This window comes from Ylistrum balloti, unplaced genomic scaffold (assembly GCF_031769215.1).
Source record: "Ylistrum balloti isolate Yb309-2 unplaced genomic scaffold, AGI_CSIRO_Ybal_v1 Utg370374, whole genome shotgun sequence".
NCBI lineage: Eukaryota > Metazoa > Mollusca > Bivalvia > Pectinida > Pectinidae > Ylistrum > Ylistrum balloti.
Window position 1 is genome coordinate 266776 of NW_026782262.1, and position 27990 is coordinate 294765.

At 35.9% G+C, this 27990-nt stretch overlaps 2 protein-coding genes across 2 annotated transcripts; both read left to right on the top strand.

The window, feature by feature from the left end:
• Nucleotides 1-1194: 1194 nt before the first annotated feature.
• On the top strand, nt 1195-5206 carry LOC132554047 (uncharacterized). The gene is made up of 2 exons (XM_060218344.1): nt 1195-1936; nt 4149-5206. Exons 1-2 carry the CDS (start codon nt 1195-1197, stop codon nt 5204-5206), a joined length of 1800 nt encoding a protein of 599 aa, XP_060074327.1.
• A 12043-nt stretch (nt 5207-17249) lies between these two features.
• Nucleotides 17250-19688, top strand: LOC132554049 (toll-like receptor 4). The gene has a single exon (XM_060218345.1). It carries the CDS (start codon nt 17250-17252, stop codon nt 19686-19688), a length of 2439 nt encoding a protein of 812 aa, XP_060074328.1.
• The last annotated feature ends 8302 nt before the right edge of the window (nt 19689-27990 follow it).

Here is a 27990-nt window from a genome sequence, read left to right on the forward strand (position 1 = left end):
AACTTCTACTTTTTTCGAATTTTATGTAATCATATAATTATTGTGATATAATAGTTGAACTGAAGTACTCATTTTCAGATTTGTGGAATTCGTCATATATTTAACTATGAGCTAAATCTGGTATTTATCAAATTTGTGTAAATAATAAAATTATTGGCTAGTGTCAGGACCGTTTTTTCATATAATATTATGTTATTATATACATGTACTTGACGTTGTTATAAAATTATCTGACATATTGAAGTTACGAAATGTATTTAATTATGGGACTGCTGCACCTCCTCGTCTTGATTTTGTGTGTGTTTTTTTCTATCGCTTTGAATTTTCATCAGTCGCCTCCTAGACTTCAAAATTTAAGCCTTTAGCATCGCTGACAAGTCCTGGATGGGGGAAACAGCTTTATGATGCAGTTTGATTCATTGTTTGGCGCTACTGTATCTAACTCTAAATTATTGTAGGGCGCTTTCACTTATGTGTTTTTGTATTTAATTTAAGTTTATACAAATACACCTTCAGAACTGTATACCATCATTGTAGGGCATGTTTATAAATATGGTAAAAATGTTGTATAATATACAGTGTAGTGTTATGCTTAATTATATGTATTAAGTCTGGTCAAGTTTTATATAAATTGTGATGTGATTAGTTTCTTATGTACAAGTTCATTTTCAGGTTCATTTATATGCATACTGACGTCATCTGCTATATTAATTAGGGGAGGTCACGTGACCATCACTGACCAATGGTCAGTTCATTAGGGGACGCTAAACAGCAGTGGGTTAAAAGAAATTGATGAAGCAGCAGGCCATTTTCTTCACGACAAATTTCGTCACTATAAACGCATAGTTTCACAAGAACTTTTCACGACAAATAGTTCCTATCTCGATTGTGCATAGTTAACACACACTTCTGAGACTTCAGACTGGCGGGAAGAACTTACGTATTTGAGGATCTATTAACTTTGAGAAACTTTTGCTCCCGTGATTACGGCTGCTGAGGACCCCCAGGACTACGTATACCCGATTGGCGGGAATATCGAGCAAGTGGTTATTGCGTCGTGTTTTAATTACGGGGATCTGTTATTACTTCATGAGGACGATGCCCATCTTTTGACATCAAATCGTGTTTACTGGACATACGTTTATCATCCAATTTTAGTGGAATCAGGGATACAAGTTTTTCTGTGTTGTTATAATGGGTCCTAAACAACGTACGAGAAATAACTCTCGGTCAACGCCTTATGACCTAAGTATGCCGGAAAACTGGACGACGGCTAAACTCAAACAAGAACTATCTAAACTTGGAGTTACAGTTTCTTCTTCTTCGAAGAAAAACACCCTCATTGCCCTGTACAAAAGGCACGCTACCAACAACAGGACTGGGGCCACCGGACACGATCATTCGCCCGTGACGGAGACAGATGACCAGACACCTGGGCGGATACGGAACTCTACCTCCCAGAATGCACCGCGAGACATAAACAATCAAGATGGCGTCTTGTCGGTCATTTCCAAATTCACGGACACAATCTCAGCTCAATTGGCGGATTCGTTATCCAATATCCGTCAGGAGATGCAGACTATACAAGACAGAATTCATTCGATGGAAAGCCGGCCGATTCCAGCTGCCGCAGCTGGAAGTTCAGTGCAAACAGCCAGAGACGCTAATGTGCAACAAGTAATACAGGGTCAACACCACTTTACAAACCGTGAGGGGTCCAGCTCTGATATGTACCTCACCAACGATCATCAGGTTGGTTCCAGATTTACTCTACAGACGGCGATTGCCGCTCACTCTTCGCAGACGTCCGAGATATCGCCGATTCAACCAAATATGGGTACACATTCATTCGTCAGGACCCAACATGGTTACTCTGCGGAGTCCCTGCCGTTCGTAGAGGTTTTATCGCCAACCCTACGTCGTCACATTGTCGAAGGTAAGGACATAAATCTCGCGGCCCTGTTAATACCATATTTCACAGGCCCTCTTAATTCGGGAAACGGGACCACAGAATCAAAACCTGACCCCAGACTACAGAGAAACCTGACGATCGGTGAATTCATTCAGGCCTTCGGCATTTTCAAGAATGTCATGTGTCAGGCTTTTCCATCTAGGAGGGAGGAATTAGATATATATGAGAGGGACATTATCGACATGGCCTCTAGGTATGGGAATAGTGGTTTCTATGAATATCATAAACAATTTAGTGCCAAAGCAGCTGCGTATCTCACGTACAAGAATATCAGAGTAGACTGGTCAATTAGGAACAATGCGCTGTTCTGCAATATTTTCACGAATCTCAAACCCATCAGCTGCAGTATTTGTAACAGCGTGAGCCACAAAGCCGGTTTTTGCCCTCAGTTGTCAACTAAAACTCAACAACAAAGGTACACTAACAGCAACACCAACATGGACAAGCACGGCAGATTTAAGAAACTACATCAAGGCAAGGAAATATGCAATAATTTCAATGACAGGGGATGTAGAAGATTTCATTGTAACAATTTACACGTGTGTTTGATATGCCAAAAAGACCATGCAAAAAGAGACTGTTCTCACGTCGCCGGTTCAAAAAACGACTCGGCCCCCCAGAACCTCCACAAGAGGGGAAATCAGTAGGGGGGCTCCCCACGGTGTCTACACCTATTAATATTGACATGTTAGAGTTGGAACTGTCCTCTCATCCAGATAGGACTTTTGTGGCTTATCTGTTAGAGGGTTTACGTCAGGGTTTCGACACTGGTGTTAGAGATATACCGGAAACATCTCTTGTATGTAAAAATTTATTATCTGCTAGGACTCAACCAGACGTGGTGCAGGAACTGATAGACTCAGAGTTGAAGAAAGGTTTTTTAGCCGGGCCCTTTGAGACCATACCTTTCCCAGTTTACAGAATCAATCCCATCGGTATAGCTGAAGGAAAGTATTCTAAGAAGAAGAGATTGATTGTGGATTTGTCAGCGCCACATGACGACAAAAATAACCCCAGCTTGAATGACCTCATTGATAAGAATGAATATTCATTACAATATGTAACTATTGACCATGCTATTAGTGTTATAAAATTTTTAGGACAACATAGCTGGCTGTGTAAAACAGACATCTCTGATGCTTTCAAACTTTTACCAATTCACCCATCTTTATGGCCTTTTCATGGGATTATGTGGAGTCAAAAATATTATTTTTATACAAGACTGGTTTTCGGAAGCAGATCCAGTCCAAAAATCTTTGACACCTTGTCAACTGCTATTTGTTGGATTTTAAAAAACAGATATCAAATCCATCATGTGCTACATCTATTGGATGACTTTCTAACGGTCGATGCTCCTAATGACAATGCTGAAGATACTATGGTCAAACTTTTGGAGGTTTTCGATACACTTAACATTCCTATCGCGAAGCACAAAACTATGGGACCTGCTACAGATCTGGAATATCTGGGGATAATTTTGGATACAGCAAACATGCAAGCACGTCTTCCAGAGCAAAAGATAAATCGTATTTGTAACTTCCTAGTAGATTTCAAGGACAGGAAGTCATGTACTAAGAGAGAATTACTTAGTCTGCTAGGTCATTTAAACTTTGCAAGTCGTGTAATACCGCATGGCCGCGCATTTGTATCCTATCTGATTGGTTTGTCCACTCAAGTCCGAGAGTTACATCATCATATTAAATTGACCAAAGAGTGTAGGCTAGATATGGATATGTGGTTCATCTTCCTTAAACAGTGGAATGGCGTATCATTTTTTCTTCATGACTTTGATACTTTTGCAGCGGATATGCATTTATATACTGATGCTACAGATAAGGACTTTGGAGGTATTTACGGACATAAATGGTTCCAGGGAAGCTTCCCTGAAGATATGACCATAGCAGGAGAAAGAATTTCGATGGCTTTCTTAGAGCTTTACCCTATTGTAATGGCATGTGTGTTATGGGGTCAGGAATGGACAAAGAAACGGATAGTTTTTCACTGTGATAATATGTCTACAGTGGATATCATTAACAAAGGCAGGTCTAAAGTGAGTCTTATCATGAAACTCATGAGGAAATTGACCTTAGTTTCTGCTTATTACAATTTTACTGTGCGTGCCAAACATATCCCAGGAATTGATAATACTATAGCAGATGCCATTTCTCGATTCCAGATGACAAAGTTTCGCAGACTAGCACCATGGGCGGATCCACAGCCAACGCCATGTCTTTCGGCATCAAACCTACTTACACTAGGAGAGACCAAATTAATCAGCTATGGGACTATGCAGTGAGTCCTCTGACAAAGCGAACATATGCTGTGGCTATTCAACATCTACTCCGCTTTACGGCTTTGTGCGGATTGATGGGGTCAGCTAGCCAACTGCCGAGTTTATCCGAGGATATCCTCATAGATTTTGTGTCCTACTGTCACTTCAGTTTAGGATTGCGTGTTGCCACAATTAAATTATACCTATCTGGGATCCGTTTTCATTATCTTAAGAGTGGTCTGAGCAATCCGTTACTTCAGTCAGAAAGACTTGTGTGCATATTACGGGGTATTAAAAAGTGTCAAAGCGGTTTATTAAACCAAAAACGTTTTCCTATAACTTTTGATATTTTAAAACGCATGTGCAACTTATTACAGGGGTCACTGTTTTCCCCTGATTTAGACTTACTGCTGTTATGCGCTTGTCAAATGGCGTTTTTTGGTTTTTTACGTTGCGGTGAATTCACTGCTAATCAGTATACTTCTAATAAAGACGTACTCTGTATTAAAGACATCATTATGTCCAGTGATTTTTCAGGCTATTTTATTATATTAAGAAGTTCAAAAACTGATCCTTTCAGACAAGGTGTAAAGATTTCTATTTTTAAGAACAATCTTCATCTTGTTTGCCCAGTGAAATCTATGTACAAATATTTACAGACTAGACAGAGTCGAGGTGCTACAGGTGATGCTCCATTATTTGTTGGACCAAACAATTCGGTTCTCACCCGAGATCACTTTATCACGTATCTGAGACACATTTTGTCTGTACTTGGTATAGATAGTTCGAAATACTGTGGGCATTCTTTTCGGATCGGAGCGGCTACTACTGCTGCATCGGTCGGGGTGGAAGATCATTTAAAACAGACTTTAGGTAGGTGGTCATCCAACTGTTACACTCGATACATTAGGACATCAAATGATGTCATCAAGGCGGCACAAAATAAGATGTGTACCAGTTAATTAGCTTCATGGAGGTACCTATATCATTCTTGGGGGCTCTCTTGCAATAGTCACAATAGTTTCTATTCCAATCGATTTGGCCTTATCAATTCAACATATTTGAATTTTTTACCCCAATTCAGATATAGTTATTACAGTTATAAATCACAATTTACTTAATGTATTTAGTATTCAATATTAACCTGATGGTTTATCTGACATTTCTTTTAAGTGGTATATACCTGGTGGCCTCACCTGGCCACAGATACACAGCCACAACATGCTGGGCTCACCCAGTATCTAGGTTGATCAGGATTTTCAGTCATTTTAAAATGTCTAGAAATAAACATGCAGAGTAGCCCCTAAGATTGCCAAAGTTTATAAATGTAAGTCTAGTACCTGTTATTGATTGTTTAGTTATAAGAGATAATTTTTACAATACAAAAAATTGTACCTTACTTGAGCGTTGGTGTTATTTGTATAGAATTAAAATTTATTTAATTTAAGTTTATACAAATACACCTTCAGAACTGTATACCATCATTGTAGGGCATGTTTATAAATATGGTAAAAATGTTGTATAATATACAGTGTAGTGTTATGCTTAATTATATGTATTAAGTCTGGTCAAGTTTTATATAAATTGTGATGTGATTAGTTTCTTATGTACAAGTTCATTTTCAGGTTCATTTATATGCATACTGACGTCATCTGCTATATTAATTAGGGGAGGTCACGTGACCATCACTGACCCTTCATTAGGGGACGCTAAACAGCAGTGGGTTTAAAGAAATTGATGAAGCAGCAGGCCATTTTCTTCACGACAAACCCACCATCCAGCCCCATTCACCTCCAATTATATGAATTTTTGTATTATAGACATATCATCAATATATATACCAAGTCCCTAAGTTCTCTGTAACATGCTGTCACATAATAGATACAGTGCCTTCTTTCAGTAGTATATCACAAATAGCACCTATACTTTATGTCTGTTACAGGTTGTCAGGTTACTGATTCTGGGTCTTAGTTATCTACATCATCAGATCATGCATACATGAAGCTGTCTTACTGGTGTGCTCACCACAGTTTCAGTGTCTTAATTCTGTGATTCAACAGTACAGATCAATATCAAGCTGTCTTACCCGCAATTCCATATCACCGGTTCAGTAGCTCATTCCTTTAATTCAGGTTAAAGTTTAGTTAAGTTCTTAGCATCAATATTGTAAGTCGTCTTACCTGCTGTTCATATCACAGGTTCAGTGGCTTAATCTGTATTCCAGGTCTAGTCAAAGTGAGATCAACACATCAACTTGTCTTACCTGCTGTTCATATCACAGGTTCAACGGCGGGTTGCCTTAGTCCAGTTCCAGGTCTAGGCTCAGTCCATAGCATCAGTAATGCAAGCCGTCTTACCTGCTGTTCATATCACAGGTTCAGTGGCTTAATTCTATATTTCAGGTCTAGTCACAGCACAGATCATCACAGCAAGCCGTCTTACCTGCTGTTCATATCACAGGTTCAGTGGCTTAATTCTATATTTCAGGTCTAGTCACAGCACAGATCAACACATCAAGCCGTCTTACCTGCTGTTCATATCACAGGTTCAGTGGCTTAATTCTATATTTCAGGTCTAGTCACATCACAGATCAACACATCAAGCTGTCTTACCTGCTGTTCATATCACAGGTTCAGTGGCTTAATTCGGTATTTCAGGTTTAGTCATAGCACAGATCATCACATCAAGCCGTCTTACCTGCTGTTCATACCACAGGTTCAGTGGCTAAATTCTGTATTTTAGGTATAATCACAACACAGTATCATATACATCAAGCTGTCTTACCTGCTGTTCTGAGCACAGGTTCAGTGGTTTAATTCTATAGTTCAGGTTTAGTCATAGTACAGTTCAACACAGCTAGCCGTCTTACCTGCGTTTCACATCACAGGTTCAGTGGCTTAATTCTGTTTTTTAGGTCTAGTCACAGCACAGATCGAGACATCAAGCTGCCTTACCTGCTGGCATTATCACAGGTTCAATAGCTTTTCCCTATTTCAGGCTCAAGTTCAAGCTGTATTACCTGTTGTCCATATCACAGATTCACTCGCTTATTTCTGTATTTCAGGGTCAATGTTCATAGAATTAGTACTTCATGCCGGCATACCTGCAGTGCTTTTTTACAGGTTCGTTGTCGGGGATCTGTTCTTAAGGTTCATTTCAGGGTCACAATGCATCTAGTTAGTTTATTTGCCAGTCTTACCTGTTGCATTTCACTGGTTCAGGAGAAAGAATATCGAAAATCCAGAGTGAGATAGTCACAGAAATGTACTGTTGGAAGTTCTTTCTATCTAACCTGTTAAATGTTCTCTATCAGAATTAATTCAAGTCAGTATAGTATGATAAGTAGGCTCTCTTGGTTATACACATAATAATTATAGCTAAATTAATGGAAAGCAGTCTTTTATAAGTAAAGGATGTCTGAGTAAGACACATCTTATATTATTTCCTTTAATTAAGAATCTGAATCGGAATGCCATTTTAAGTTGGTGTGATGTTCAGTACACTTATTTATACTTCATGTGGTGTTATGTTGACTCTGAACTTGTTGAGAGAACATGTGCATAGTACTAGTGCAGTTTAGTTTTGATCGTTTTTTTGCATGACTATTTCATTATGTTTGGGCTACCTGTTTGTTTGTTACTTACCACTTCAACATACTTCAATTTTGGCCTTATCAATTCAACATATTTGAATTTTTTTACCCCAATTCAGATATAGTTATTACAGTTATAAATCACAATTTACTTAATGTATTTAGTATTCAATATTAACCTGATGGTTTATCTGACATTTCTTTTAAGTGGCATATACCTGGTGGCCTCACCTGGCCACAGATACACAGCCACAACATGCTGGGCTCACCCAGTATCTAGGTTGATCAGGATTTTCAGTCATTTTAAAATGTCTAGAAATAAACATGCAGAGTAGCCCCTAAGATTGCCAAAGTTTATAAATGTAAGTCTAGTACCTGTTATTGATTGTTTAGTTATAAGAGATAATTTTTACAATACAAAGAATTGTACCTTACTTGAGCGTTGGTGTTATTTGTATTGTTGTAAACCTATTTCTCATTAGTATGTCTGATGGTTTCTTTGTTGTAAAACTAGTTCTCGTTAGTATGTCTAATGGTTTCTTTGTTGTAAACCTAGTTCTCGTTAGTATGTCTAATGGTTTCTTTGTTGTAAACATAGTTCTCGTTAGTATGTCTAATGGTTTCTTTGTTGTAAACCTTGTTCTCGTTAGTATGTCTAATGGTTTCTTTGTTGTAAACCTAGTTCTCGTTAGTATGTCTAATGGTTTCTTTGTTGTAAACATAGTTCTCGTTAGTATGTCTGATGGTTTCTTTGTTGTAAACATAGTTCTCGTTAGTATGTCTAATGGTTTCTTTGTTGTAAACATAGTTCTCGTTAGTATGTCTAATGGTTTCTTTGTTGTAAACATAGTTCTTGTTAGTATGTCTAATGGTTTCTTTGTTGTAAACCTAGTTCTCGTTGATATATCTATTTTTTTTCTTTGTTGTAAACCTAGTTCTCGTTAGTATGACTAATGGTTTCTTTGTTGTAAACCTAGTTCTCTTTAGTATTCCTGATGATTTCTTTGGTGTAAACCTAGTTCTCGTTAGTATGTCTCATGGTTTCTTTGTTGTAAACCTTGTTCTCGTTAATATATCTTATTGTTTCTTTGTTGTTATCCTACTTCTCGTTAGTATGACTAATGGTTTCTTTGTTGTAAACCTAGTTCTCTTTAGTATTCCTGATGATTTCTTTGGTGTAAACCTAGTTCTCGTTAGTACGTCTAATGGTTTCTTTGTTGTAAACCTAGTTCTCGTTAATATATCCGATTGTTTCTTTGTTGTTATCCTAGTTCTCGTTAGTATGTCTAACGGTTTCTTTGTTGTTAACCTTGTTCTTGTTCGACAGCTTGACGCTATTTCTTATAGTATACATGTTTTGACTATAACATAGCACGAGTCGTCGACGAAGAGGGACACCTGTTTTTATTTTATTATTATTTCTAATTTTCTTTGTTCTTTTTCAACTGCCTACATTTAAATCTTTCTATAAATATATAACTCAAACCTTATTCTACAAGAAAAGCAGTGAAGCAAGCTGTGATGTAACGTATACATGGGTTTCCGTGTCTCACTTTAAGTACATTCTGGTTCACGAACCACATCGTATATGTGCCCCAGTAGTTCTCTGGTGATACTTCAAAATTGTTATTGTCAAGGGGTTCGTGTTTTCGCCATTTTCAAGGAGAGAATTGATCAGCAAAAATATATACATTGCAAGTAAGAAAATACAATCCTCTTTATAACTTTACTGGATAATGTATTCTACAAACGTTTGTTGAAATCACGAAAATTTTACCCATAGAAATTTGAAAAAAATGTCACAGCATCAAACATCTATATATACTACATGTAGGTTATTCAACTGAATTAAAACACATTGATGCAAACTAATTTCTATGACAAAACCATTGCCATGTATGTCTAAGCTATGTAGGGAATTATATTTAATAACAAATAATTTAATAAACATTTAATAACAATGCTATGGATTATATATTGTCAGTTAGAGGGAAACTTGTTTGTAGACAACAAAATTCGTTTAAAATTGTGGAATCGAATAACGCAAAAAAAAAAAAAAAAAAACCCAAACAAACAAACAAACAAACCAAAAACAGTGTGTATCTGCGTATGATCGGCATACCTGCTCGATGCACGATATCATCAAACATTCAAGACGTTTGGTTATGAATGGACGGCAATGTTATGGATTGAAAAGGAAGGCAAATTGTTGGTGTTTACCATCCCCAACTACTTCTATCCTTTCTACACCATGCCCCTATGTGTGTGGGTTTTTTTTATGTTAAAAATAATGCTTAACTGCATTACTGTTAAGCTAAAAGACCAGGATATTTTTCCTCAACATAAGCGTTCCGAATAGTTATGTTAATTCAAACTATTAACTAAAGGTTAAAATCGTTTTTTTTTTGTGTATACAGAGCATCGTACCTTAATCCTCAAAATAAAATCAGGTTTTTTTTTGTTTTCTCGTTGTAAAATCACACTAAACACACGAGTAATTTACCCAGCGTCATAATGGAGAGTCCACACAACGATGTCCGCAGATTAAGGTGTCTCTTTACCTTTTATTGACTTCACTGTAGTGGGTACATTCCGTCACAACTGTTGTTACAAAGAATCACTATCAGTAACAGTTTGTTCAGGTATTCATACGTTGTCTATTAAATCTACCCTGACGATAACTAGTGTAAATGTATCCGTCACACGTGACTTAACACAACGTTTCACAAGAAAGTTTATATATAGAATCCCTATTCTCCCGATTACTTCCTGAATGAATGGTCTCTCAGAAGGATGGATAAATATGTGATTGTGCTGGTCTGCTTTTGTAGGATATTTCGATATTCAGGTAAAGATATTCAATGTATTGATAATGTTTGTTGTTTATTGTAAAACTTGAGGTTTTGCGTTAAGTAATTAACAATTATCCTACCTGTGTATCGGTGTCGTTCTAAAGTTCTATTCACTTGTTTTACTGTTGTGACATAAAGACAGTTGGTATTCTTTTTTTTGGAATAGATTTAACTAAAATTATTATTATTAGTGGTGTTCTTAACTGCTTTTCACTGCTTGTGGCATCGCAAGACACATCCTATTCACTTTTTTTGGTATCGTAGGATACCTCTTTTTAACTGGTATCGTATGGTATCTTATCATTCACTGTTTGTGGTATCGTAGGATACCTCCTATTACTTGCGTGTGGTTTTGGAAATATCTCATATTCACTGTTTGTGGTATTGCATGATACCTTCTGTAAACTATTTGTGGTATCACAAGATATCTATTAACTTTATGATTTTGTCATATCACAAGATTATCTACAATTTGTTCTAACGTAGGATACCACCTTATCCCCTGTTTGTGATGTAGTTGTATTTCATATAAAAGATTTGTGGTATTGTAATATATTGTTACCGTAACAGGGCCACTAGGGTATGACGCATCCATTACAAGTGACTTCACACACCATTTCACAAGAATTTTTTATGTACAGAATGCCTTTTCCTCTCGATTACTTCCCGAATGAAGGGTCTCTCAGATAAATACGTAATTATGTTAATCTACTGTATTATATTGGAATATTCGAGATTCGATGTAGGAAATCTTGTTTACTTTATAAAGATCCATTCACTTTTGTTTACTTTTAAATATACATTTCGAGTACGTTATGATAACATGGGATGTTTTTGAAGAAAATTGTACAAAATCATCTACTTTTGTTTTATTATGGAAATCGTACACCCCAGTTTTTCATTTAGATAAACATGTGATATTTAATTCGCGGATTTTTTTTATCAGATCGATTTACAAACAATTGCGCGGCCCTGATTGCGTCATATCAGATGTGCGTTGTTTTAAGCCGAACAGAATGAAATAGTTGTGTAAATTATGAAATTAACAGAAAATAAGCCTAATGAAGTAATAAAATTGTAATCCTAACAGAAAGAGCATACACACTAGTGTATTTACCCGACACCCTGCTTAAAATCTGTGATCGTAACCTTTCAGTTCCGGGTTGCCAGATGCGCTATATTTAGACGGCATGGGTGGGAGTATTCAACTGATCACAGAAGAGATATTCTGATGCTAACAAAAGCTATTAAAGTAATTAGAATAAGTTCATAAAAGGTCCATAACAGCTAAACTTTGCAACGTGGACGAGATATTTCTTTAATTCATTTACACGTATTACAGATGATATTAACTTCTTTTGGGATAGGTTTGACTAAACTCTATTTAAACATTGATCACAATTCATTTCAGCATGAGATAACAGCAATGGTATTTCATTGCGACTCTTTGTAAATAATTTACTCACTATATCTGTTATTGTTCACATCTAACTTGGCACTGTATAATAAGTCATAATGGTCCACTTCCTGTTTGTGAAATGTACATCCTTGTTAACTGTTTATGGTATCACAGGATACATTGTACATCCTTGTTAACTGTTTATGGTATCACAGGATACATTGTACATCCCTGTTAACTGTTTATGGTATCACAGGATACATTGTACATCCCTGTTAACTGTTTATGGTATCACAGGATACATTGTACATCCTTGTTAACTGTTTATGGTATCACAGGATACATTGTACATCCTTGTTAACTGTTTATGGTATCACAGGATACATTGCACTTCCTTGTTAACTGTTTTTGGTATCATATGATACAATGTACCTCCTTGTTAACTGCTTTTGGTAACTGCTTTAACTGTTTTTGGTATCATATGATACAATGTACCTCCTTGTTAACTGCTTTTGGTATCACAGGATACATTGTACTTCCTTGTTAACTGTTTTTGGTATCACATGATACAATGTACCTCCTTGTTAACTGTTTTTGGTATCACATGATACATTACACCTCCTTGTTCTCTATTTTTGGAATCACAGGATAGACTTTTCCTCCTTATTCGCTGTTTGTAATATTGCAGGATACACTTCCCTATTCAATGTTTTTGTTGTATCGCATGATACTTATTCTTTATTTATTTTTTGTGGTATCGCTTAACACTTCCTTATCAAATGTCGGTGGTATGGAAGGATACCACCTTGTCCACTGTTTGTTATACAGCAAGACACATATCATATCAATATATCGACTGTGACATTCAAGTACTTACTTACTGTATATACATGTATTATAAACTTCTATGTATTCATATTCATTCTGTTTATTATAAGCATCATACATTATAAGTTCTGACCTACTTATTGACGTTGAACTCTTTGACCTATTTATTCACTGTATGCATTATAAACTTTGACCTTATTATTCACTCATTAGACATTAAATGTTGTGACCAACTTATTCACTTGATACGTTATAAACTTTGACTTAATTATTCACTCCATACATTAAACATTGTGACCTACTTATTCACTTTATATATCATAAACTCTGACCTACTTATTCACGCTACACATTGACATTTTAGATGTTAAATGTTTTTTATGTTATTACCTAGACATCTTTAGACTTCGAGGTTACCGGACACTGTGTTATCGGAAAACTTAAAAATATTTTAAAACATATAATGGTACTTGACAGATAATTTGACCTTCTTATTCAATGTATACATTAGAAAGGGTGACCTACTTGTTCACGGTATAAATTAACTTTGACATTTTGACATTTAAAAACGTAAACTGGTCCTTGGAAGATAATTGAGAGATCTGTTTTTGTTTAATTTCCTTCTTTTAAATCAATAGCTTCTTTTTTTTCTTTTTTTTTTTTTACATTATTACTGATTTTTAGTTACCAAAAACAATCGTTTACATGATGTTAAATTGATAATGTTATACCTGGAAGAACAGGAAATCGTTATATTTATGATGAGACAGATACGTGTGAGGACGATTTTACATTGTCTGCATCTGGAAAGACAGTTAGTCGTATAAAAAAATTCAATGTGATCTTTATAATTTAGGAGAGAACGGCATTTTTTGTACTTTTCCAAGCACATAACCAAATAAATTTTATTGTGTTCAGCTGTCAAATCTGGAGCCATCTTTCTGTTGATGTAAGATCATCACCATTATTCAGCTCTTTCAGAAACAGAGCAATAAAGCATTATATAGCATGTATATGTAAGCAAGAAGTTTGTGATTTCTGTAATAATTTGGGTTTACGTTATCATAGTTATCATTGTATGAAAAAGAGTGTCATTTATATTTCAAGTGTTTTAAGTACAGTGTACCTTTCATCTAAGTTATATTCAACTTTAGAATGTCTACTAATCTTGGGGACCCTGAGAGACATTTCAGGTTGTAGATCAAGTCGATAAATAAAGTTTTATTATTATTATTATTATTATTATTATTATTATTATTGCAATCTAAACTTAATAAGTATTTGTATATTAGTATATTTGAAATGCAACTTTGTCTAAGAAAGGATAATTTTTCAAGTATCCTTTTACTGACTTAGGGGTCGGATAAAATGTGCCATAGCCAAGCTTTGAACCCCATCTATAACCAAGATCTTGTTTACAAGTATACTGCACTTTAAATTACTGTTTGTTCCTTAGTATACAAGCAACTAACCTATAGGTATTCCGGTAGTAGCTTGTTACTTTATTTACTTACTTTTGAATCGATTAGAAGCTTTGCAATACTGACTCTTTCAAACGTGCAAATGATCTAGTAAATTGTATATCATTTGAAACAAAATGTCGAACTTTACAGAGGACATTGGCATTTAATAGCAAATATTTCGGCAAATAAACATCGTACAATGTTTTCGTATGGTTAGATAACCTAACGTCAATATATAACCGGATCATTTGTTGCACAGTCGATATGTTCATTAACATGAAATTAGTATTTTCATATGAATTATTTATTGTTGCTGAGTAGGTAATGTTACAGTGTAAGAATGCAATACAATAGTAAATGTTTTCATATTTTCAGTAGCTTAATCTGAAATATTTATCGAGAGACATATTTATTGGTCTTTCTCCGGAACATGAGCTGCACGTGTATGTCATGTTAAAAGAAAGATGCACAACTACAATAGCCCACATTTGTTACGTACATGGTGGAATATGGAAAATGTACCATGAAAAACAATACCGACTGGAACCATATACACATGCAAATGTATAGACTGTTGATACGCGACCTTGAAAAATAAACTTAAATGAATTCAAATGCGATGTTCATTCTGAGTATTGTGCAATTGCATTTTATATATAAAATAAAAGATAAAATTTCTTCTATATGACAGATATTATGTGCATATACAGCAACCTTAAAAGCCATCAGATACAAATCGAGTAGATATCATAAATATTACAGATTTTCGTCTTAGGTACAAGAGAGCTAATGCGATATCTTATCAAGAAAACCATATTTTTACAAGAAATAACGAAAATAACTTTTCCCAGTGGAATTTCGAGTCTGAAATCGAGTTGATATAAAAATTGTATGTATATATATATAAATATATGATTTTTATATGTAACTGTCTGCAATCGAGTGAAATCAATGATGGAAATTCGGGGGAAAAAGTGCCCAGTAACAATATCCATACCGTTAATATTATTTAATAGACTCTATATTTTAGCCCTTGTTAACGAGCAAAAAATTATCTTAAGCTCATTCATCACCTTTCAACCCTAAGATTGAGATATTTTTGGTCTTTACAAAGGGTAAAGGCCGAATGGGTTCTCGGGACGCTTTACACTATCGTTCTCGATTATAGTTTGTAACAACTTTGTCTATGCTTTATGATCTATACTATTCACAATTTGATAGGGAACACTTTTTTATTTAATGTGTAACGGTATCACCAAGCGAAGAATAACAGTATTAATTTGCTTCAATGCTCATTGTACACAGATACCCCGAAAATCGCAAATTACGACAAAAGGGGCGAAAAATTAAGTCCTACGAAACAGTGTCGTTCAGCGAAAAATACAGTGTTAGTATCGAATATAACGTCCTCGAGCATCAATTACGCTCTGGCAGCGGCGGCGCATGCTTCTTATCAAGTCTCGTATCCTGTTTTGGGGAATACTTGTCCATTCAGCGACGAGAGCTGCTTGAAGTTCCTGAAGCGTTCTAGGTTGGATGTTTCTCTCCGAAACAGCGTTCTGAAGAATGTCCCACACGTGTTCTATAGGATTGAGATCTGGAGATCGGGCTGGCCAGTCCATCCTCTTAATTGTTTCTCTTTCCACATACTGTTCAGTCACACGAGCTCTGTGTGGTCGCGCATTATCGTCCATAAGAATGAATTCCGGACCTATAGCACCAGCATAAGGCCTGACGTACACGTCCAGGACTTCGTCACAGTACCTCTGTGCAGTCAAACTGCCATTAAGGAACACATGAAGGTTGGTCTTGTCTTGCGTGCTAATGCCATCCCAAACCATAACAGATCCACTACCGTATCGGTCATGTTGGGAAACGTTAGCGGCATGGAACGTCTCATTTGGTAGTCGCCACACCCTGGCACGTCGGTCAGTGAAAGCTAAGCAGAATCTAGACTCGTCTGTAAAAAGTACGGGGGACCAGTCATGGAGGTTCCAATTCACATGATCACGAACCCAAGCAAATCTAGCTTGAACATGTCGTAACGTCAAAGGAATTCTCACAGCAGGTCTGCGCGACCTTAAACCAGCATCACGAAGTCTATTTCTCATAGTTTGTGTGGAGATACGAGTTCCGGTGGCATTCTGGAAGTCATTACGTAGTGACGTAGCTTTGATGAACCTTTGACGTCGAGCTGCAATAACAAGATAGCGGTCTTGACGCTGCGAGGTAAGTCGTTCCCGACCCCCACCATGTGTTCTGGAGACAGTTCCTTAATTTTGGTAACGATTCCTCATACGGGATACAACACTCTGGGACACACCAATGTCATTGGCCACCTCCCTTTGTGACCTACCAGACTGGATCATACCAATGCCCCTGTCCATATCTGAAGTGCTTAGACGTCTTCTAGCCTGCTGTCGGGGCATTTTGAAACCATTAAAATTCAAAATGTAAAGCAAAAAGCGAGAGATTCTGCCACAAACGTATTGATGACAATCTGCACGTAAGAGGCTCGTGCGTGTACACGTGACGTGTAGGCGTTACGGGTGACTGACCACATAAACATCCGATACACATAGACCTCGGTACAGATATAAACCAACAAATATATGGAATACGTATTATTTTATCTTAAAAGAAAATTTTGCTAATTATTAGGTGTGATCCCTATCAAATTGTAAGTAGCATATTTACGTAATGTGACTTTTGTAATACTTTGTGTCTTGATAAAGGGGCAGATTGTCTCAAAACAATTTACTTGTCCTTACTGTCATTATTACTTCATTAATCAAACACCAATAAAAGTTAGTCTTTAATGTGCAGTTCAATAATATCGTATACTAGAGTAATCAAGAATTCATTTTTAAAATGTGTTTGTTGTTTAATATAGGTGCTGTGTCCAACTGCTGTAGTGTAACCAGAAAAGAGAGTGATGTCACGTGTTTTGGGTGTCAACTGAAAGCCGTACCTCGGGATCTGCCAATCAGCACCACTGCATTAAATCTTGAGAATAACACCATTGAAATACTAGACAATAATTCATTTAAAGACCTACTAAACCTCCAACATCTGATACTTGCGAGAAATGGAATGCATAGTATTACTCCTGGAACCTTTGACATTCTTGGGAACCTGACATACTTGGATCTTTCATATAACGATTTGGAACATTCTGCGTTTGATTCCTCAGTTTTCAAACGACTTCATCAACTTAGATTTTTATATTTACATGGAAATCGATTTCATTTGAAAAAGATATACCCTGAAAATGCGATATCCTTTTTAACATCGCTTCAAAATTTAAGGATAGATATATTCAATGGATTTCAATTTGGAAATGGATTTCTTAATTTGACTGAGCTGAGAATCTTTGATGTTGACCATATAGGCACGGAACGCGTGTCGATTCAAAATACATCTTTCAAAGGACTTGCAAATTCAAAAATATCGCGTTTGTATCTTCAATTTGGAATGAAGAATATAGAAGCAAGTTCGTTATCACCATTCAGCAGTCTTGTGTCGCTTGTACTGGATTCCAAGAAATCCTTGACAATTCAGGAGGTTCTGTTGGGCCTGTATGGTTTACGAGGACGTAATATGGAATCGGTAACACTCACGTCTAATCATGTTCATTACAGTCCAAATGGTTACTTGGTGAAGTCAGATATGGTGTCTCTGGGAATGATTTGTGTCAGGAAATTAGACATGACGAGCAATTTTATTTCGGGTATAAGAATGGAAGCAGTGTTGGCCTGGACTAGTAGGGGATGCCTGCAAGTTTTAGATATCTCAAAAAATGCGATCACGTCACCACAACTCTTGAGCCTGCTGGTGTTGTTTCCATCTATAATATATGTATATTCTTCGTACCAAATCGTTACATTTACGAGGAAACGTCGCGTTTCAATGCACGAAGAAAAAACCGTGTATTTACCGAAACATTTGCAACATCTTTCTCTTGATCACGATCCTTTTAATTTTGTCCTCGAAGACGTAACAATGGTCGCAGAAGACAACAATCTGAGAGTGCTGGATATCAGTTACCCTGCACATAGAACAGAATGTTCAGAAGGATATATTCAAGGTCTGATACATTTAGAAAAATTGTACATATCTGGTTGGAAGTGTTCAACCCCAAGTACTCATTTATTTGCTAAATTTCCGAGCTTGTCACACCTTGAGGCTAAAGAATGTGACCTCGGAGATAGACTTAGTTTGGATGCAGAATCACTGTTCACAGGAATGTTCAACCTTTCATATGTTGATCTCGCTTTCAACAATATTGAGACTTTAAATTCTATTATATTCAATGACCAATCTCATTCATTGAAAACCCTCAATCTTACAGGGAATCGAATGGAACGTCTTGCCCTGGAAACTCTGGAGCATCTTCATGTATTAGAAACTCTTGATGTTCGTAACAATCGTATATCTGCTTTATCAGACACGGAACGTTCATTAATTGATGTTTGTGCATCTAAATCAGAAAATTTTAAAATAGTTTTGACTGGAAATCCTTTAGTTTGCAGCTGTGACAATTTGGAGTTTCTTGTCTGGTTTCAGACGACCAAAGTTGCTCATGACAGGGATAGCATTGTATGCAGCACACAAGAAGGAAAAAAAGTCCGCATCACAAAGTTCCTTGAAACCTTTGATGAATTCCAGGACAGTTGTGTCGCTCAATTCTGGTTATTAATCTCCGTTACTCTCGCCTTGATTGGAATCTTCTTGGGTATTCTCTTTCGACTTGCCTGGCGGAAAAGCGTTTGGTTACGAGTGAGTTGTCGACAACCCTTAGAGCATGAAATATATCCGTATGATGTATTCATATCATACTGCGACAAGGACACTAAATGGGTAGCAAAAACATTGGTTCCGTGGTTAAATGAAAAGAACATTGAATATTGCATTGATGAAAAGAGCTTCAGTCCTGGCCTTGATCAAGCCGATAACATTTTGAACGCTATAGATAATTCACATAAAACTGTTTTTGTTGTGAGCTGTGCTTTTCTAGAACATCAATGGCCAATGTTTGCAATGAAATTAGCCAGCACTTATTCATTTCGCGATGGACGTGAAAATATGAATATCATTATTCTACTTAACGATATAAAGTGTAGTGAGTTTCCTAAGCTCATCCGTAAGAACTGGGACATAATTCGTCCCCTACATTGGCCAAATGAAAAGAATACCGATCGACGCCAATTGATTGCAGCTACTCAAACTTTTTGGAAACGGTTGGTAAAACGCATTCAAAGAGGAAACGATCGCTTTATAACAGAATCAGCTTCTGAATCAAGTTTGTAGTTTGGCCTGGACTCATTACACGCAGCCGCTTAACAATTAGTCAAGCAATTTTGGCGAAAAAATATAATAAAAACGAAAAAGAAATTAAATGTTATCGGATCATCAACACCTGTTAAATAATTCGGTCATCACTCGTGTAAAAACACCTCATGGGCTCTGATAAGTTTTAGATTGACGTCATCAAGGTTGCTAAAACGCATTCAAATAAAAAACGATTGCTATGTAAATTAGTCGGTTTATGAAACAAATGTATAAATAGTTTGGTTTTGGCATCATCCAAAATGCCCTTACAACCGTAAACTGATAATACTTAAAGATAAACAGAATTTCGAAGGAAAAAACCTGCTCCTATCTTTGCTTGCTTGGTTGGGTTCCATGGAAGACTAACTTTATTGACCTGATGGTTTCTTTGTTGTAAACCTAGTTCTCGTTAGTATGTCTATTGGTTTTTTTGTTGTAAACCTAGTTCTTCCTTTCGTATACCTGATGGTTTCTTTGTTGTAAACCTAGTTCTCGTTAATATACCTGATTGTTTATTTGTTGTTAACCTAGTTCTCGTTAGTATGACTAATGGTCCCTTTGTTGTAAACCTAGTTCTTCTTCGACAGCTTGACGCTATTATAGTATACATGTGTTGACAATAACATGGCAGGTGTCGTCGACGAAGAGGGAGACCCGTTTTTATTCTGGAACATCTGATCTAATTTTCTTTGTTCTTTTTCAACTGTCTACATTTAAATCTTTCTATAAATATATAATTCAAACCTTATTCTACAAGAAAAGCAGTGAAACAAGCTGTGATATAACGTATACACGGGTTTCCATGTCTCACGTTAAGTACATTCTGGTTCACGAACCACATCGTATATGTAGACAAACAACATTCTTTTAAAATTGTGGAATCGAATAACGCAAGAAAAAAATAATAAAAACTGTGTATCTGCGTATGATCGGCATACCTGCTCGATGCACGATATCATCAAACATTCAAGACGTTTGGTTATGAATGGACGGCAATGTTATGGATTGAAAAGGAAGGCAAATTGTTGGTGTTTACCATCCCCAACTACTTAATTTCTAGTAAGTGACATTTCAAAATATCAATTGCCGTCTTATTGAAAAATGAAAAGACAATGAAAAGAAAAGTCAAGCAAAACAGGCACCGTGTAAATTAAATTTTCTATCCTTTCTACACCATGCCCCTATGTGTGTGGGTTTTTTTATGTTAAAAATAATGCTTAACTGCATTACTGTTAAGCTAAAAGACCAGGATATTTTTCCTCAACATAAGCGTTCCGAATAGTTATGTTAATTCAAACTATTAACTAAAGGTTAAAATCGTTTTTTGTGTATACAGAGCATCGTACCTTAATCCTTAAAATAAAATCAGGTTTTTTTTGTTTTCTCGTTGTAAAATCACACTAAACACACGAGTAATTTACCCAGCGTCATAATGGAGAGTCCACACAACGATGTCCGCAGGTTAAGGTGTCTCTTTACCTTTTATTGACTTCACTGTAGTGGGTACATTCCGTCACAACTGTTGTTACAAAGAATCACTATCAGTAACAGTTTGTTCAGTTATTCATATCGTCATACCCTGACGATAGCAAGTCCGTCAGACCTGACTAAACACAACGTTTCACAAGAAAGTATATATATAGAATCCCTATTCTCCCGATTACTTCCTGAATGAATGCTCTTTCAGAAGGATGTATAAATATGTGATTGTGCTGGTCTGCTTTTGTAGGATATTTCGATATTCAGGTAAAGATATTCAATGTATTGATAATGTTTGTTGTTTATTGTAAAACTTGAGGTTTTGCGTTAAGTAATTAACAATTATCCTACCTGTGTATCGGTGTCGTTCTAAAGATCTGTTCACTTGTTTTACTGTTGTGACATAAAGACAGTTGGTATTCTTTTCTTTTGGAATAGATTTAACTAAAATTCACTTCAACATGGTAATGCAGCATATATATTTTAATATTACTCATTGCTGATAATATTGTAATTGATTTCTATACCAATTTCCATTGTTTATAAATTAATGCTACGACCAACTAATTATTATTATTAGTGGTGTTCTTCACTGCTTTTCACTGCTTGTGGCATCGCAAGACACATCCTATTCACTTTTTTTGGTATCGTAGGATACCTCTTTTTAACTGGTATCGTATGGTATCTTATCATTCACTGTTTGTGGTATCGTAGGATACCTCCTATTACTTGCGTGTGGTTTTGGAAATATCTCATATTCACTGTTTGTGGTATTGCATGATACCTTCTGTAAACTATTTGTGGTATCACAAGATATCTATTAACTTTATGATTTTGTCATATCACAAGATTATCTACAATTTGTTCTAACGTAGGATACCACCTTATCCCCTGTTTGTGATGTAGTTGTATTTCATATAAAAGATTTGTGGTATTGTAATATATTGTTACCGTAACAGGGCCACTAGGGTATGACGCATCCATTACAAGTGACTTCACACACCATTTCACAAGAATTTTTTATGTACAGAATGCCTTTTCCTCTCGATTACTTCCCGAATGAAGGGTCTCTCAGAGAAATACGTAATCATGTTAATCTGCTGTATTATATTGGAATATTCAGATAAAGAGATTCGATGTAGGAAATCTTGTTTACTTCATAAAAATCCATTCACTTTTGTTTACTTTTAAATATACATTTCGAATACGTTATGATAACATGGGATGTTTTTGAAGAAAATTGTACAAAATCATCTACTTTTGTTTTATTATGGAAATCGTACACCCCAGTTTTTCATTTAGATAAACATGTGATATTTAATTCGCGGATTTATCTTATCAGATCGATTTACAAACAATTGCGCGGCCCTGATTGCGTCATATCAGATGTGCGTTGTTTTAAGCCGAACAGAATGAAATAGTTGTGTAAATTATGAAATTAACAGAAAATAAGCCTATTGAAGTAATAAAATTGTAATCTAAACAGAAAGAGCATACACACTAGTGTATTTACCCGACACCCTGCTTAAAATCTGTGATCGTAACCTTTCAGTTCCGGGTTGCCAGATGCGCTATATTTAGACGGCATGGGTGGGAGTATTCAACTGATCACAGAAGAGATATCCTGATGCTAACAAAAGCTATTAAAGTAATTAGAATAAGTTCATAAAAGGTCCATAACAGCTAGAACTTTGCAACGTGGACGAGATATTTCTTTAATTCATTTACACGTATTACAGATGATATTAACTTCTTTTGGGATAGGTTTGACTAAACTCTATTTAAACATTGATCACAATTCATTTCAGCATGAGATAACAGCAATGGTATTTCATTGCGACTCTTTGTAAATAATTTACTCACTATATCTGTTATTGTTGACATCTAACTTGGCACTGTATAATAAGTCATAATGGTCCACTTCCTGTTTGTGAAATGTACATCCTTGTTAACTGTTTATGGTAACATAGGATACATTGTACATCCTTGTTAACTGTTTATGTTATCATAGGATACATTGTACATCCTTGTTAACTGTTTATGGTATCATAGGATACATTGTACATCCTTGTTAACTGTTTATGGTATCATAGGATACATTGTACATCCTTGTTAACTGTTTATGTTATCACAGGATACATTGTACATCCTTGTTAACTGTTTATGGTATCACAGGATACAATGTACCTCCTTGTTAACTGTTTTTGGTATCACAGCATACAATGTACCTCCTTGATAACTGTTTTTGGTATCACAGGATACATTGCACCTCCTTGTTCTCTATTTTTGGTATCACAGGATAGACTTTTCCTTTTTATTCGCTGTTTGTGATATTGCAGGATACACTTCCCTATTCAATGTTTTTGTTGTATCGCATGATACTTATTATTTATTTATTTTTTGTGGTATCGCTTAACACTTCCTTATCAAATGTCGGTGGTATGGAAGGATACCACCTTGTCCACTGTTTGTTATACAGCAAGACACATATCATATCAATATATCGACTGTGACATTCAAGTACTTACTTACTGTATATACATGTATTATAAACTTCTATGTATTCATATTCATTCTGTTTATTATACATACATTATAAGTTCTGACCTACTTATTGACTTTGAACTCTTTGACCTATTTATTCACTGTATGAATTATAAACTTTGACCTTATTATTCACTCTAGACATTAAATGTTGTGACCAACTTATTCACTTGATACGTTATAAACTTTGACTTAATTATTCACTCCATACATTAAACATTGTGACCTACTTATTCACTTTATATACCACAAACTCTGATCTACTTATTCACGCTACACATTGACATTTTAGATGTTAAATGTTTTTTATGTTATTACCTAGACATCTTTAGACTTCGAGGTTACCGGACACTGTGTTATCGGAAAACTTTAAATATTTTAAAACATATAATGGTACTTGACAGATAATTTGACCTTCTTATTCAATGTATACATTAGAAAGGGTGACCTACTTGTTCACGGTATAAATTAACTTTGACATTTTGACATTTAAAAACGTAAACTGGTCCTTGGAAGATAATTGAGAGATCTGTTTTTGTTTAATTTTCTTCTTTTAAATCAATAGCTTCTTTTTTTTACATTATTACTGACTTTTAATTACCAGATACAATCGTATACATGATGTTGAATTGATGTTGTTATACCTGGAAGAACAGGAAATCGTTATATCTATGACGAGACAGATACGTGTGAGGACGATTTTACATTGTCTGCATCTTGAAAGTTAGTCGTACATAAAAAAAAATTCAATGTGATTTTCATAATTTAGAAGGTGTACTGAAAATGAAATGTTGAAACAGAGAGAACGGCATTTTTTGTACTTTTCCAAGCACATAACCAAATTAGTTTTATTGTGTTCAGCTGTAAAATCTGGAGCCATCTTTCTGTTGATGCAAGATCATCACCATTATTCAGCTCTTTCAGAAACAGAGCAATAAAGCAATACTGTAGCATGTATATGTAAGCAAGAAGTTTGTGCTTTCTGTAATAATTTGGGTTTACGTTATCATAGTTATCATTGTATGAAAAAGAGTGTCATTCATATTGCAAGTGTTTTTACAGTATACCTTTCATCTAAGTTATATTCAACTTTAGAATGTCTACTAATCTTGGGGACCCTGAGAGACATTTCAGGTTGTAGATCAAGTCGATAAATAAAGTTTTATTATTATTATTATTATTGCAAGCTAAACTTAATAAGTATTTGCATATTAGTATATTTGAAATGCAACTTTTTCTAAGTAAGGATAATTTTTCAAGTATCCTTTTCCTGACTAAGGGGTCGGGTAAAATGTGCCATAGCCAAGCTTTGAACCCCATCCATAACCAAGATCTTGTTTACAAGTATACTGCACTTTAAATTACTGTTTGTTCCTTAGTACACAAGCAACTAACCTATAGGTATTCCGGTAGTAGCTTGTTACTTTATTTACTTACTTTTGAATCGATTAGAAGCTTTGCAATACTGACTCTTTCAAACGTGCAAATGATCTAGTAAATTGTATATCATTTGAAACAAAATGTCGAACTTTACAGAGGACATTGGCATTTAATAGCAAATATTTCGGCAAATAAACATCGTACAATGTTTTCGTATGGTTAGATAATCTAACGTCAATATATAACCGGATCATTTGTTGCACAGTCGATATGTTCATTAACATGAAATTAGTATTTTCATATGAATTATTTATTGTTGCTGAGTAGGTAATGTTACAGTGTAAGAATGCAATACAATAGTAAATGTTTTCATATTTTCAGTAGCTTAATTTGAAATATTTATCGAGAGACATATTTATTGGTCTTTCTCCGGAACATGAGCTGCACGTGTATGTCATGTTAAAAGAAAGATGCACAACTACAATAGCCCACAATTGTTACGTACATGGTGGAATATGGAAAATGTACCATGAAAATCAATACCGACTGGAACCATATACACATGCAAATGTATAGACTTTTGATACGCGACCTTGAAAAATAAACTTAAATGAATTCAAATGCGATGTTCATTCTGAGTATTGTGCAATTGCATTTTATATATAAAATAAAAGATAAAATTTCTTCTATATGACAGATATTATGTGCATATACAGCAACCTTAAAAGCCATCAGATACAAATCGAGTAGATATCATAAATATTACAGATTTTCGTCTTAGGTACAAGAGAGCTAATGCGATATCTTATCAAGAAAACCATATTTTTACAAGAAATAACGAAAATAACTTTTCCCAGTGGAATTTCGAGTCTGAAATCGAGTTGATATAAAAATTGTATGTATATATATATAAATATATGATTTTTATATGTAACTGTCTGCAATCGAGTGAAATCAATGATGGAAATTCGGGGAAAAAAAGTGTCCAGTAACAATATCCATACCGTTAATATTATTTAATAGACTCTATATTTTAGCCCTTGTTAACGAGCAAAAAATTATCTTAAGCTCATTCATCACCTTTCAACCCTAAGATTGAGATATTTTTGGTCTTTACAAAGGGTAAAGGCCGAATGGGTTCTCGGGACGCTTTACACTATCGTTCTCGATTATAGTTTGTAACAACTTTGTCTATGCTTTATGATCTATACTATTCACAATTTGATAGGGAACACTTTTTTATTTAATGTGTAACGGTATCACCAAGCGAAGAATAACAGTATTAATTTGCTTCAATGCTCATTGTACACAGATACCCCGAAAATCGCAAATTACGACAAAAGGGGCGAAAAATTAAGTCCTACGAAACAGTGTCGTTCAGCGAAAAATACAGTGTTAGTATCGAATATAACGTCCTCGAGCATCAATTACGCTCTGGCAGCGGCGGCGCATGCTTCTTATCAAGTCTCGTATCCTGTTTTGGGGAATACTTGTCCATTCAGCGACGAGAGCTGCTTGAAGTTCCTGAAGCGTTCTAGGTTGGATGTTTCTCTCCGAAACAGCGTTCTGAAGAATGTCCCACACGTGTTCTATAGGATTGAGATCTGGAGATCGGGCTGGCCAGTCCATCCTCTTAATTGTTTCTCTTTCCACATACTGTTCAGTCACACGAGCTCTGTGTGGTCGCGCATTATCGTCCATAAGAATGAATTCCGGACCTATAGCACCAGCATAAGGCCTGACGTACACGTCCAGGACTTCGTCACAGTACCTCTGTGCAGTCAAACTGCCATTAAGGAACACATGAAGGTTGGTCTTGTCTTGCGTGCTAATGCCATCCCAAACCATAACAGATCCACTACCGTATCGGTCATGTTGGGAAACGTTAGCGGCATGGAACGTCTCATTTGGTAGTCGCCACACCCTGGCACGTCGGTCAGTGAAAGCTAAGCAGAATCTAGACTCGTCTGTAAAAAGTACGGGGGACCAGTCATGGAGGTTCCAATTCACATGATCACGAACCCAAGCAAATCTAGCTTGAACATGTCGTAACGTCAAAGGAATTCTCACAGCAGGTCTGCGCGACCTTAAACCAGCATCACGAAGTCTATTTCTCATAGTTTGTGTGGAGATACGAGTTCCGGTGGCATTCTGGAAGTCATTACGTAGTGACGTAGCTTTGATGAACCTTTGACGTCGAGCTGCAATAACAAGATAGCGGTCTTGACGCTGCGAGGTAAGTCGTTCCCGACCCCCACCATGTGTTCTGGAGACAGTTCCTTAATTTTGGTAACGATTCCTCATACGTGATACAACACTCTGGGACACACCAATGTCATTGGCCACCTCCCTTTGTGACCTACCAGACTGGATCATACCAATGCCCCTGTCCATATCTGAAGTGCTTAGACGTCTTCTAGCCTGCTGTCGGGGCATTTTGAAACCATTAAAATTCAAAATGTAAAGCAAAAAGCGAGAGATTCTGCCACAAACGTATTGATGACAATCTGCACGTAAGAGGCTCGTGCGTGTACACGTGACGTGTAGGCGTTACGGGTGACTGACCACATAAACATCCGATACACATAGACCTCGGTACAGATATAAACCAACAAATATATGGAATACGTATTATTTTATCTTAAAAGAAAATTTTGCTAATTATTAGGTGTGATCCCTATCAAATTGTAAGTAGCATATTTACGTAATGTGACTTTTGTAATACTTTGTGTCTTGATAAAGGGGCAGATTGTCTCAAAACAATTTACTTGTCCTTACTGTCATTATTACTTCATTAATCAAACACCAATAAAAGTTAGTCTTTAATGTGCAGTTCAATAATATCGTATACTAGAGTAATCAAGAATTCATTTTTAAA

Bases quoted from the DNA above. Each gene is read 5' to 3' on its own strand.
- LOC132554047 (XM_060218344.1), top strand. From the start codon at position 1,195: ATGGGTCCTAAACAACGTACGAGAAATAACTCTCGGTCAACGCCTTAT. The intron at 1,937-4,148 runs GTAAGGACATAA...TCTCGATTCCAG, and splicing joins ACGTCGTCACATTGTCGAAG to ATGACAAAGTTTCGCAGACT.
- LOC132554049 (XM_060218345.1), top strand. From the start codon at position 17,250: ATGTGTTTGTTGTTTAATATAGGTGCTGTGTCCAACTGCTGTAGTGTA.